The sequence below is a fragment of the Chanos chanos genome, chromosome 2, assembly GCF_902362185.1.
Source record: "Chanos chanos chromosome 2, fChaCha1.1, whole genome shotgun sequence".
NCBI classification, from domain to species: domain Eukaryota; kingdom Metazoa; phylum Chordata; class Actinopteri; order Gonorynchiformes; family Chanidae; genus Chanos; species Chanos chanos.
The window spans coordinates 27,921,272-27,935,798 of NC_044496.1; the positions used below are offsets into that span (position 1 = coordinate 27,921,272).

Consider the following 14,527-nt stretch of genomic DNA (forward strand, 5'->3'; position numbering starts at 1 on the left):
TCTCTCTCTCTTTTTGTTCTGTGCTTCTCTCTCTCTCTCTCTCTCTCTTTTTCTCTGTGCTTCTCTCTCTCTCTCTCTCTCTGCCTTTCTCTCTTTCTCTGCGCTTTTCTCTTTCTCTCTCTGTGTCTCCCTCCCTCCTTTCTCTGTGCCTTTCTCTTGCCAGCCATTGAGAGCTCTCTCAAACCCTTCACCATGTTCTCTTTACTTCCATCTGAATTCTCAGCTTAGCAGCATCACCCTACAGCAGTGCCTCTGTGTTTTTCCCTCCCCTACACACACACACATGCACAAACACACAGACACATACCCCTACATGCACACACGCACATACACACTCTTTCACTCACCCACTATCCGTCTGTCCATGTGTAACACCTGTGCAACAGTACCAAATCTCTGCTCCTGCTCTCTGCTCTATTCCTCTTCCTCCCAGTCTGTCTCTCTCATCCCGCTGCTCTGTGCCCATCTCCCTCTCATCCCGTTGCTTTGTGCCTGTCTGTCTCCCTCATCCCATTGCCCTGTGCCTGTCTCTCTCCCTCATCCTGTCTCTTTTTGCCTGCCTGTCTGCCTCTCATCCCATCGCTCTGTGCCATGTGAGCGGACGACCCCCTTGTTTGTCTCTGTCCAGGCTTAGTGTCCACGTGGCCCTGAGTGGATTACTCTTGTGACATCACCACACCAGATGTTAACAGTAAAAATAGAGCCAACACAACAAGCTCTTGTCCCATAAGGACCGAACAATGACCAAAACTCTCATTCCATTCACGCCCTGAAAAACAGACAAAATAAACAAGTGGTCACTTTGCCTCTCACTTTACGGCTTTATGAAGGCCTATAGCAGCCCTTACAGGCCTCTCTCTCTCTGTGGGGAACTAATTAAAAGACCAGTTCACTGACCCCTGTGCAAATCCTCCCAATATTTTCCATGAGTATTTTCTGATGCCATTTTTGAAACAGAAGTCAAAACTAAACCATACTAAACAGAGCTCAGCTAGGTCCTGTTTTTCATCACCTTTTCACAACTTCTGCTTACTCCCCTCCCTCCCTCTCTCTGTCTCTCCCCAGTCTAGCGGGGCCACACACAGATCAGAGAGCTGAGAAGTTCCCAGCCTTAGCACACGCATTATCATGATTAAATATGCCATTGATTCTCCATTTATTTAAGCATGTCACTCCCCAGGGACGTAGCGATAGAGTGACACTCAAATCCAGGAGGGCTAGGGCTCAGGACTGCGTCTGCGTGTGTGTGCGCATGTGTGCGCCAAACAGGGCAGGTGGCACAGAGTTGGCACACTAAGATTTGAGTAAATGCAGTTTTTTTGGCTATGTTTTTTGCAGTCAGCTGAATTCCTGCCCTGGCTGGCGTCAGCACTGTGCTGCACTCTGCTTTACAGCACAGAATTCAGAGGACAGGAGTGAATCGCTCTCATCCATCTGAAAGGCCCGAGGACTAATCTCTGTGCTGAGGGATTTCTGAGAAATAACCTGGCACTCATGGAAGTCTAGGCCCCCACCCTCATCCCCCCTCTCCAAACCTGCAGCTGCACCCTCCCTCTTCACTTTAATTTTCTTGCTCCAAGGTTCTGGTTTCATTAGAATGCAGCTCCACGCACACTGGTAACTCTAGGATCGCCAAGCTACACATCGATAAAGGAGACACAGTGACACATACACACACAGCAAAGGACCCCATCTCTCTCAGAGGCCTGCACTCTGAATCTAATGAGGAACTCAAACAGATAATTGTTGAGCAAGCAAACGACTGGAGGGATCAAATGCACAGGAACAAGAGAGAGAGGGAGAAAGAGAGAGAGAGAGAGAGAGAGAGAGAGAGAGAGAGAGAGAGCGAGAGAGAGAGAGAGAGAGAAACAGTCTGAAGGACAGAATATCAGCGTGTTTGTTCTCCTCGGGTGGGGAAATGTGAGGAAGACTGAGAGTGTACCAGCAAGAAGATATCTGGAGCAGGCAACAGGAAATTGTTCTTATCAGAACAAACCAACAATGGCCACAACAGGCACCAACCAAAAAGACAGAGAGAGAGAGAGAGAGGGAGAGAGAGAGAGAGAGAGAGAGAGACAGAGAGAGAGAGAGAGAGAGAGAGAGAGAGAGAGAATGGAAGAGAGGGAAAGAAAGGGAGGGCGGGGACAGGGATGAAGAACAGGGGCAGGAGGAGATAGACTATTTTCTATGTCCACCGCTCTAAATGGCACACTCAGGCTGTGTTTACATTTGATTATGGGTCATAACCTGATTACAACCAAAAATGAATTTTAAATCTGATTGGAGAGGGAAGTAGAGAGAGAGACAGAGAGAGAAAGAGAGAGAGAGACTGACGGTAGGGCAGTGACATGCACGCATGCAGGCACACACACACCCGTGGAGTGGCCCAATATATGACTGTGCGAAAACAAAGCTGGCTCCATATTCCAGTCTCAAACACCCTGCCCTGCTGCTGCCATCTCCAAGGACGAGGTGAAATGGATCACTTAACCTCGCTGATCCACCCCCTGTGGTTCCAACAGACGCCACGCAACAGGAGAAAAACAGATCACACTCACACGCTGCCATCCCCCCAACTATCCACACACATACACACACACACACACAAACAAGCTTCCATTTTCCCTCAAGTGTCTGATGTGGATATAAGACAATAATTTTTAGCCCCATGAGAAAACTGATGTAGGTTACGTGCATATGCTTATCTTTCAGAGAGAGAGGGAGAGACTGATTACGCCATGGTTGGAACAATGGCATTACAGAGTGCTTGAGGGCGAACGCATGTCCATGAGAGAAAGATGGAGACAAAGTATTTTTATACGGGCTGTCTCTGGGGGTGGTAGAGGAGACAGACCTCTCATTTGTAGGCTTAATTTAATGTGCTCATACTCTGCTTGTATTCCTTTCACTCAAACTAGGCACGCTGGGCCCTCTAGATTGCGTCGTGTCGTGCCTGTCCGTCTCCAAGGGGCCATGCAAGACCCACCCAGCTACACACACACACACACACACAGTAAGAGGAAAGACTGACACAGAACTCCCTCAAGTGTATTGCCCACTGAGAGACAGCGACTCAGTGCTCCAGCAGAAACACAGACTGATCGTTTGGTTAGGTGAAAAAAGCCAACACCTCCACAATGAAAAAAGAAAATCGCTGTTTCTTTCACTACTGTTTCCCGACGGTGCTGATGTGCCGCTTTAATGAGCGCAGAACGAACTTTGTTTTAATAACACGCGGGACAAATGAACGGCATTTAAATTTATAATGCAACAATTATTTAGAAATATCTTTGTTGCACCGACAGAGGAAAAAAGATTTTCTTGTTCCATTTTAATTGATGATAGAGTCATCGTGTCCTAGCACAACACAATTAGGTTCGCACCCGGTTTCCTCGCGTTTGCACCGATGCCACGGGAAGGCCGTTACTAGGATAATTTACCCCTCGTTCTCATCCTCAATAAAATGATCTTTTTACAGAAGATCATTAGAGTATGCTTTAATGAAGTGATTTAGCTTTCCGGATGATAATGGGTTTATCCATGCCTCTAATGGACCGAGCGTGGATGCACGAGACTACCTTCCGTTAATGTTATGCGCGCTGCTTTCTGTATTCCACACACACACACAAAATAGTTACACTCAAAGTTTTAGACAAGGTCGATCCGAGTTTAAGAAGAAGTTCAAAGAAGTTTAATGTGTGTTATGTGTACGTTGATATTAAGTAGCCTATTCAATTGTGCTGACGCTCGACACCGATTACACTGAGATTCGAATACAATATCTAAAGAACACGCAAGAGTATTCACACACACACACACCCTCTCTTTCTCTGAGCACGTATAAACGCTGCTCCCAATGCCCGTAGGACGTGCTGAAAGACCTCGTACGCTGCTTCCTGGTCAGAGGGAGTAGACGTACGATTTATAAAACCCAGTTGAAGATCTGAGGGGAAGGTATGCACAGGAGAACAACGACGGAGGAGAAGAAGATGCCATGGGTAGGGCTTGGAGCTGTGTCCTTGTCCCTGGAGAACGAGTGAGGTAGTATGTTATTGAGTGTTTGTGTCCTCCCACGGCATAGCGCTTTGCACCTGCACTCTCTTTTCACTACCTCACGTTGTTGTTTTCTGCTTCCCCCTCTCTCACACTGTTCTTTCCCCAGTACAACAGCACTTCTTCGTTCACCACTCTCTGTGGAGGAGGAGGACAAGTGAGGCCTGCCTTTTTTTTTACATCACCCGAAAGCCCCTTCATGTAAATCTCTCCCTGTCTTCAGTCTGCACATTTCTCCCTAAGGCCCCTTCACTCTTTTATCTCAACCCTCTGTCTTCATGAAACATCAAGGCAAATATATATCAAATTCATATTTGTGTCATCTCTATTGTAGTCATAACCATGACATACACGAAGCCAAAAACATAACCCCAACAGCCGTGAGCCAATTAAAAAAAAAAGAAAGAAAGAAAGAAAGAAAGAAAAAAAAAGCACTAAATCAGCAGTAGAAACAGAGGAATATGTTTCCTGAGTCCTGCTCTTCCTGTGTTTCCGTCTGTGGATTACGTGAGACTCCCTGTCATTTAAACAAACAAAAAAAAAAACAATTTAATATCTGGATTTGTCTAAGGACAATGATCAGTCACATGAAATCCATCATGATGACCTGACAGACTGTTGACCTCTGCATTCAAAACATTCACCACTGAACGTGGAAGTTATTCCACCGTCCCACCGCGTACTTTACTTGGGGGTGTAGGTTTGATCAGTTTAGACCGAGTACTGTACTACATGTCTGTATATATCTATATATACGACCACTCCTCTCCCTGGAGGTGTGTCAGTGTGTCCTTGGCCGTGTCCCAGGTGGGGAGACATGTGGGGAACTTGGCCTTGACGCTTGTCTTCACAGCCAATGTATCCTCTCTGCTGCTGCAAAAAAAAAAAGGAAAAACTGCTGCATCAGTGCTAACTCTGCTAACAGCACCATCACAGAGATGACACTCCGGAAACGTGAGCCCTCTTCTTCTATCTCTCTCCCTCTCTCTCTCTCTCCCTCTCTCTCTCTCTCTCTCCCTCTCTCTCTCTCCCTCTCCCTCTCTCTCCCTCTCTCTCCCTCTCCCTCTCTCTCTGGGAGTATAATATTACAGTGTGGTGCTCCTGTCTCTTCTCATTTCTCCTCCCCTGTTTTCCTCCTCACAAAAAAGAAAAAAACAGAGAGAGAGAAAGATGTATCCTGGGTTTCTATCACTCAGATACAGGAGGCCAGATTCATTTTCAGGGCGTGGTGGGATGTGTGTGTGTGTGTGTGTGTGTGTGTGTCACTGGGGCTCCAGGCAACTGCTGCTGTACTATGCAGAGCAGAGTGAAAACAGTCCATTACAGAAACATCAGCATTGTGCCAGTCTGTGCAACACTCTGCACGCCTGAGCCCTCATACCAAACAGTGCCAGGTACAGCTTACCTGGGCTCACAGAGAGAGAGAGAGAGAGAGAGAGAGAGAGAGAGACCCAGGGAGTAGGTGCAGAAACAAAGGCTTTATTTTCTAGGCCAAACTCCAGGCCAAACATTTAAACAATTACACAAACAAAGGCAGGTTTTTGGGTTTTTTTCGCCAGATCAACCTAAGCTAAATGTACCCTGAGAGGCAATGACTCAAACACACACACACACACACGCACGCACACACACACACTAGCTCCCCAGTCATAACAAGCTCACATGGCCAAGACACTGTGAAATCTTGCTATGGGAGCTGAAGCAAAAGCCCTTGAAAGATGTTAGGTTGAAGAGAAAAGAAGAAATAAACATCTCCCCCTTTCCCCAAACCCCTGCTTCAAATGTGTGTTTGTGTGTATTCAAGCTTTTGAAGAGAAGCCAAACACACACCACACAATTCAAACCAGAGTTCAGTGGTTCCAAACAGCCCAGACTTTTATTCACCTCTTTTATTGCCTTGGCCCAGTACGCATTAGAAAAGACTTAATGTGTATGTGTGTCTGTGTGTGTGTGTGTGTTGTGGGTTCACCCAGACCAGGGCGATGAGTCACCAATCCTCTGAGAGGAACGCACACTCCACATCAGCCTGAACAAACATTCTCACACTCATCCATACACACACATACACACACACGTATGCATATGCAAACACAGCTACTGTTGAGGCAACTCATATCCAACATCCAACAGACAATAGGAACCAGCAGAGGGAGGGAAAGAAGAAGAAATGGAATGAGAATAGAAGAAAAGAAAAGCTAGAGAGAGACCAAGAGAGACAGAGAGTCAGGCTAGTCCCTTTGAGACCAAAACCAACAACAGAGACCAACACACAAACACACAACATCACAGACTAGGACACACCTTCATAAAACACACGGACTTCAAACACAGCAACAGAAAGGCAGAAGGAGAGAGAGAGACACACACACACACACACACACACACAGGCAGCGCAGAACAGAGGTACTCCAGATAGAAGTGCAGATATTTTATTCACGTGTGAAAAGCAGGCAGGAGCCATGACTCACCGGGCTACCCTGCAACCGCTACTGAAGCAAGCAGTGAAAAACAGATGAGCAGGGGAAAGAGAGGAGTGGAGAAGAGAGGGAAAGAGAGAGCCAGAGAGAGGGGGCAGGCTTTGTACAGTGATATCTTGCATCTCTTTCTGCTCTGTATTTGACCAAAACAAAAAAAAAAACAATAACAACAACACAACTGTCACGGAGACCTCACACCAGAGTGTACATGAAACCAGAGAGCTACACCATTCTTTCAAGTCTTGAGTAAATGACAGTGCAAAATGAAAAGAGATTAAAACATGCTTTCCATGAAAAGTGTGGGGGCAGAGTGCCCAGGGCGAACATTGGGAATTGGTCTATTGTGTTGTTTGATGAGATAGCTTGGCTGAACAGAACGATGATGCTAAGTCCTTTTGTTTTAGGAGCCATTGTGCGGCACTGAATGGAAAAGCGCCCCTTGCCCGGAGACATGTGGAATCCATACGAAGGAAGCGGAGAAAAACATGACAGTCCTGACCTGCACTGTTTTGCTTTTTGAAAGGACGAGGACTGCATTCCATCACTTATCTCAAAGTAAACAGAGAAAATTCACAGGCAATCATCTAGCTGCGCTGTTTTTCTGCTCCTCTGTGTATGAGTCTGGACCAAAGAAGGGCAAACTAGAACAAATATGAATGTGAGGGGTCTTAGGTGGGTGGGCTTCTATTTCATCACAGAATAAACATAAAAAACAAATAGTATGACCTAAAAAACAGTAATGATAAATGAAAGGGCATTTGAGAGAGGGGGCAGGGATAAAGTGAAAGACAAGGAGAGAGAGAGAGAGAGAGAAAGAGAGAGAGAGAAGGAGGAAAAACACTAATCCCTTTGTTCCCTGCAGCAGACTGTCTTTAACTGTGAAGAAAGACTAAATTTATGATGAGCAGAGCTGTAGGAGGACACAGAGAGAGAGAGAGAGAGAGAGAGAGGGAAATGGCTGAATGAGCTGAGGATAATTAGAGCGAACAGAGAGCCCAGGAGAGGGAGATTCAGAGTGTGCGAATAGGGGTTCGCCTCACAAACCCTCCATCTTTCAACCTCTCCGACAGCAGCAAGTGCATGGCTGAAGATGGCCGAACTCCAACAGACATGCATAGACAAAGAAACCGTGATGATGATGTACCAATGAGAGAGAGAGAAAGAGAGAGAGAGAGAGAAGAATGAGGAGACTGGCATGTTGTAAAATAAAATTTTTAAAAAAAGAGAGAGAGAGAGAGACTGAACGAGTGGAGAAAGTCAAACGGAAGCAGCCAAAGCTCAGAACTGAAATGAGACATTAGTCAGGGGATAACAGGCGGATAACTGTTAACAAACCACGAATCACAACAAGAATTAGACGAGAGCACGCTGACAAGGGAACACTCAGCACGCAGGCTCTCAGGGCATGTTCACACACGTGAAGGTGTGGCAGTCAAAGAGCGATTCTGCCTGTGAGTAATATTGGAAGGGTAGTTATATTGGAAGAGTAGTCAAATCTCACAAGCAGTGAGATTTTATTTTTTCTCTCTCTCTCTCTCTCTCTATCTCCCTTCCCAATGGCTCCTTCACACTGCTCAGCCCTGGACATTTCTTATAGCTAAGAGGATTTGTGGTAAGGCAGAATGTAACTGCTCAAACAACTGAGTATGTGTTCATTATCACTAAGCCTACAGAAGAGCGAGAACAAGAAGGCGGAGCTTCGTCTCTTTATGAAGCAAAGCCCCTGTCTCAAACTCCATTATACCCAAGGTCTTAAAAACAGCCTTGAAAAGAGCCCAGCCACTCAACATAATACAACCCTAGTTAAATAACAAATTGAATCAAACCGCTAACCTTCCACTGACTGGGACATTCAGGGCAAAGATGAAGGCGAAAACAATAGCATTATAATGCTAAATGCAGAGTGAGAAAAGTGATCGCCAAGAAAGGGATAATCAATGACATTGTGATGGTCCCCTCACCAGCTGTCTGTCACCTTTCTTTCTTTATGTCCCTCTGTCTCTGTTTCTACAGTACATGTTAAGAGCTCCACACCTGGCACCCTGTACCCAGAGGCCTCCTCTTCATGCAGAGCTACACAATGGGCCCTCACTGGGAGCCATGCATTTGCACTGAGGCAAAAATGCCCTTCAGAGAGGCCTGACATGGCCGACCAGTGGGAAGCCTGCATTCATATGCACTGTGTGCAAACAAGGCTGCAGACAGCGTCACCCAAGTGCAAATGCAAATATAACCATACTCTCTTTCTCCCTCTCACACACTCAAACAGACACATTCTGTCCTACTGCAAGAGCTGAACTAGCATGCCACTGATGGGCAAGAGCACTTTTCTGTGTGTGTGTGTGTGAGAGAGAGTGAGTGTTTAATAGATGGAGATATAGACAGGGCTGACAGTCAAATCATATGCTGACTTGTGTTGTCTTGTCTCTTCTAATATGTCTCACACACACACACACACACACACACACACACACACAGGGAGAAAGAAAGAGGGAGAGAGATAGAGAGGGAGAGGGAACGTCGTGATGTCCAGAGTGGTGCAGTGGTAAAGACTAGCACAACGTAGCCCCCAGCTCCACCCGGTTAAAGGCAGACAGAAAACAGACTTGTGTTATTGTCTTTACAGGGCCCTGGTATAGCCCTGGGCTTCCTCTCTGTTCCCTGCTCATGACAATGGCACAGACAGAGTGAACACACACATTCTCCCCTGAGATAACTCTTAGGACAGGACCACCACCACAGAAAAAAATGATCTGGGGAAAAAAAAATTCAACCTCTTGTAGTGTTTTGGGGTGGACAGAGTCATAAAAATATGTGAGGAGCCCAAACAAAGGAGCATATTTAATGGAGTTCTTTGCTTTTCTTCCAGTAATTTAAGATTTGCAAAAATAAATAAATAAATAAATGAATAAATAAAGATTTATTTAGTTTAGTTCAGAATCCTACTGCCACCCTTGTTATATAAAAGAAATAACTTTGTGCTGTCAGAGACACGTGAGGAGCAGAAAAAACAACAACGGGGGAAATAATAAATGACAGAGAGCGTGTGCTGAGTTAACAGAAGTGAAAAAGCTATTCCATCTCTTCTATCCCTCTGCATTTTCCCACACTGACTTGTGTCTGTCTGTGCCTGGCCCCACCATGAGACTGTGGTTAAAACGTTTTAAAACAACTGAGATTTTCTCTCTTTTTTTGACAGAGATTCAGTTTAATTTGTTTTTAACCTACAGAATCCATTGTTTTTCAATATGCCACATCAGAAACTGAAATCTATGCAATATAATGGATCACAGAATGGTCACTGCAATGAGGCCACTGTAACTACTGCGTAATGTACGGCCCATCACATTTCAGGCAGAGGAGAATCAGATACCGTCGAGTCGAGTGGTTTGAATTAAACAAAATCCGAAGCCAAACACTTTGGTAACTTATCCTCCACCAGAAATTACAACATGGGATCAAAATATAAGACACTGATTTTAAAAAATGTCCAAAAATAGCAAAACTATTTTTTCCCCACAATCCTCAATCAAATAAACACCACCTCACACAAAAATTCGGTAAGACAGTCCGAAAGGAAGGCTGACATAAATATGCTAGGCTACAAAGTAATCGCGAGACACCTGGTCAGCACTCCAAAGAGGGGAAAGGGAAATATGACTGTGGCCCATGCAGCGTCGTCTTGATAGATTACGACTGTGTCAGTTTCATATTAGTTGAAGAGACCTTGTGCAGTGCATCACTGCAGAACCTCAGCAGACAGGTGATAAATCGAGTTCAAGGTCCCACAGACTATTCACTCAGCAAATCAGAGAACCAATATCCTCTCCGGCTGTCTGTACACTACTCTTTCGATGGCCGTATTCGACTCCACAAAGAATCCGAGGCGCTTTTATCGCACGACACATCCGCTGAATCTAAAAATAACATTTAACAACAGCAATGTCAAGATGGCTGTGTTTAAATTCAGTTCCAAGTGAAAGATGAGAGAAACCGTCGGCTGTAACTAAGTGCGTGAATGAAATTATTACGAATCCGGTTAACTGTTAGAAATCCTTACTCTAGGATACAACATACCACTTTGGCGTAGTGTCACTGAAATTTACCTTTCGTGCGCCAGTCTGGTTCTTTAATTATCTATTACGAAAATGTTACCGAGAGATAACCCAAACACTGGTCCAATTAAACATTAACGTAACTGTGCGGTGTGTTTCTTGGAAATGTAGGCTACAAGCTAGAAGTTTCCTCCCTTACATCCTAATTCAAGAGTGTGTCATTACATCTGCGATGATGCGGTTATTGCAGTTTGTTTAATAACTAGGTGTGCCACATGCCTCGAGGTAGATTTAACCGTTTAATAGATAGATAACTATTTTACGCCGAGACGTGACTGCGCTAATACGGCGACATTACGGGCCGCGGCAGTCGCGTTGATAACTGCAGCGGTGCCATTCAGCAGGGTACAACAATGAGTAATGTATACTTTAACTGTGAGGGGGAAACAAAATATCTACGATATATTTTAAACTGGATCTCTAAAAAAGTATCACAGTGGTCTGTAAGTGAATGGGAGCAGTGCACGGATAGGCCTGTTTCTCGTTCAGCCGGGAATGTCAAAGACCTGCTTAAATGTTTTGATCCTACCAAAATCAAAATGATTTTAGGCGAGCTGAAGACAAAGGCTACATAACATTTTGAATTACATGTAATATTGTGTCAATACTAACTCTAATCAAACGCTCGCTGTGGTGATTCTGATATGTCACATTCCCGCAATATTACATCGATCAGCGCCTGGTCTCCCACAGCACAGAATATTCTTGGCGCACGACACGGCTGACCATGTCCCATAGGTGGAAGCTAGCAAGCGAGTTAAGAGGATCGCTCGAACATCTAATCCCTAACAGTTATACGCACTCTATTTTTTTCCGCAAAAAGGGAAATCGTACTGTTTAAGTCCACTGACGTGTGATACATCTGACATCCGACAATGTCATACGACGAACTGGACATTCTACCAACAAAATATGGTTTGACCAATGTGAAGATGAACGGAGCGTCGTTTCCCAGTTTTCCCTTGCCACACGACATGTCTGACATGATTAGTTTTATGTCAGTGGAATATTCAAGGTAAAAACAGACGATAATTTAGTGGGGCTGCTGCTTTCCATTAGGAAAACTAAGGTGTATGGTGTTTCTCGGGGCGTTTTGAGTGTTTTTCAAATTGTCGATAGCCACAGAATGTTTGCCACAAGTAAAATCTGTTCAGTAGACTACTAACTGACGAAAGAAAAGCATTTTGAGTGAACCCAACTGAAGAAGACGTTACATCAGAGCCCTCCAGCTGAACAGAAAACATCCTTTAAATACTTAAATTGGCTCGAATGCTTTTGCAGCGTACTTACCTCGATATATCCGGCCAGACCTGGAACTACGATGCCTAGAACGAGGACAGATAAAGCAGGGAGTGCACCCATCTTCTAAGGTCTCCGTTTATATTACGTTGAAATTACCCTCAAATTGGGGTTATTTAATAAACTCCACACACAGAGAAACAGTTAGATTGGTCCACATATAATTCGCGACTGTCTCTTTCGAAGAGCTATTTGAGTCCAATGTCTCTTGTTTTCCCGTGAGCAATGCCGAGTGCAGCCCCACCAACTGCGTGTGTCCTGTCGGATAGTGGAATGTACCTCGTCTATGCCTGCTCTGTCCTCTAATCACCACCCTCTTAGAAAGAAACTACCAAAGTGCGCCACCAGGCGTCTGATGAAAGACATACCGGAAATGAAGTCATCACTTTAACACATATGGTAAAACTCCGATAACCGTAAACTCCTTCGAAATGAGCAATAATGAGAGAATGAGATCACATTTTTTTACGTGTACGGCCTGTCCATGCTTGACTTGCTCGAATGTGATTAGTAATGTGAGTATTTCGGAGCGTAGGAGTAAACAACATAAAAGGATAGAGAAAAGAGACGGACTACTACCTAAACTGAACTCTATCGTCTTTCACAGGTGTGCAAGTCACCTGTCCTGAAAAAGAAAGGGAAGTCGCGTGTTTATGTTTTTTTCCAATTGAGAATGATGATTGTCTGTACCTTCTGAAAACAAAACCTAAAAAAAAATTCATTACAGTTGTGAGTAAATCACATTAGACTGAAAACTTCACATGTCCTTGAATGAGAAAACGTTGAGGGCGATTCTGCATATATTTCACTAATATTATATTGAGCCTGGGGGGGGGGGGGAATTAGGACAGAAAAGCGAGGCTGATATTGATGTATCTTCACTGCTTACTCTAAACTTAGCCGGCCACACACGTAACAAGCAGTCTGTAGAATCTCGTTTGTTTTAATGTGATGGCAGGGAGAGAATTCGCTCAGTCAATCACCTTCAAAGCTTGGAGCACTTTGATTCGCCATCTATGCCCTTAAATAAAAACAGCGATGAAATATGACTGCTTCCTCAGCTGACAAACTGACAACGGTGCACAGAAGTAAACCTAATCCTTTCCCTAACCCTAAACCCGCAGATTTTTGCTTTGGTCCACTTTGAATGGAGAGACATCATGTATGTAATATCATATACACGTGGTTAATGTTGTTTAACTTCCTCTGTAAACAGCAGGAGATCTATCCTTCTATCATTAGCACCAACACTTCTTCTCATTTATGTGAGGAACAGCAGTTCTAATAATATTAACAACGACAACAATTATTATTATTATTATTATTAATAATAATAATAATAAAGATGTGTGCTCGATAGCTGACAACAGATGACGCACACACACTGGTTAAAGAGACAAGTGCCTACAGTTCACTGTTGGATGCTTTGGGAAAATACTTTCCAGACATTCTGGGCTGAAGGGGTCAGTGTGAAGGGGGGGGGGGGGCTGGGGGGTACAGGTAAACTTTAAATTACAAGGCAATTTATGTATTTCGTGTGCCTGGACCCAAAAGTTACTGGAAAAAAGGCATGAATTTGGTTGACCTACAATTTTGAATGAACTTGTATAATGTGGTGTTCTAGACAGACAAGAAATGCATGGATATAAATTGATTGGGACATGCAAATGTATACTGTTCATTAATAGAATAGGTCATTACAGGTGGCAGAGTTTCTGGTTTCTTTCTTCTGTGTACAAGTTGTTTTATTCAGAACAGCGTTTTAAATTATCTTTACAGACTTTCAAATCAAAGCCTAGATAACATCAGTCGAATTAGGTGTTAGCCTAATTTATAGTTTTGTGTCAGTCTTGATGATTGGATGTTGAGGGAACACCAGATAGAGGTTTAAGTCACCAGGAGTGCCTAATACCACCTCTGGCAACGCTAGACATCTTGGTCGTCAGCTCATACCTGTCGCTCGAACATTGGATTTCTGCCCTGGGACTGGCTTATGGCATCGATTATGGCTGTGCATAGAAGGACGTATCTTTTTAGATACTTTCGATTGGAAGTGTAGTGTTTATTATTCTTCTTCTTAATCCAAATGAATCGCATTTTTGAGAGGCTAAAGGTGCCCGAAAACTGATGAAACTTTGCACATACGTCAGAGTTACATATTATAAGGGGGGCAAAATGGCTAAATAGATGTTTATTTGTTTGTTTGTTTATTTATTTATTTGACATCTGAGTGGTATTTCAGAAAACGGGTTTAGTGAAAACTCAGAGTAAGTTAACTCAGAGAAAGTAGTAAACCTCCTAATAGAAGAGTCATTTGGCTTTGTTTTGCCAGGAGAATTAAGCCTTAGGGCTCTTCTATTAGGAGATTTATTACCTCCTCTGAGTTAACTAACTCTAAGTTTTCACTAAACCCACGTTCTGAAATACCCCCGGGCCTTAAGAATATGAAAACACCAGGAAAAACAAAGTGTAACAGGTTAAAAGAAGAAAACACAGCGATAACACAGCAGTTGGAATATCATCATGATCAATTCAGTCTCCAAACCACAAATATTACCCTTTTTTCCTTTTTCTTTTTTAAGA

The 14,527-nt window shown here is 44.0% G+C and overlaps 1 protein-coding gene across 2 annotated transcripts in view; it reads right to left on the reverse strand.

Moving 5' to 3' along the window:
* aplp2 (amyloid beta (A4) precursor-like protein 2) overlaps window positions 1-12,206 on the reverse strand; it is a 48,747-nt gene extending 36,541 nt beyond the window's left edge. For both annotated transcript variants that reach the window (XM_030766894.1, XM_030766895.1), the window contains exon 1: window positions 11,936-12,206. In XM_030766894.1, coding sequence (XP_030622754.1) covers window positions 11,936-12,007 — 72 coding nt within the window. In that variant the 5' untranslated portion in view covers window positions 12,008-12,206. The remainder of the gene's footprint in view (window positions 1-11,935) is intronic.
* Between the last annotated feature and the right edge of the window lie 2,321 nt (window positions 12,207-14,527).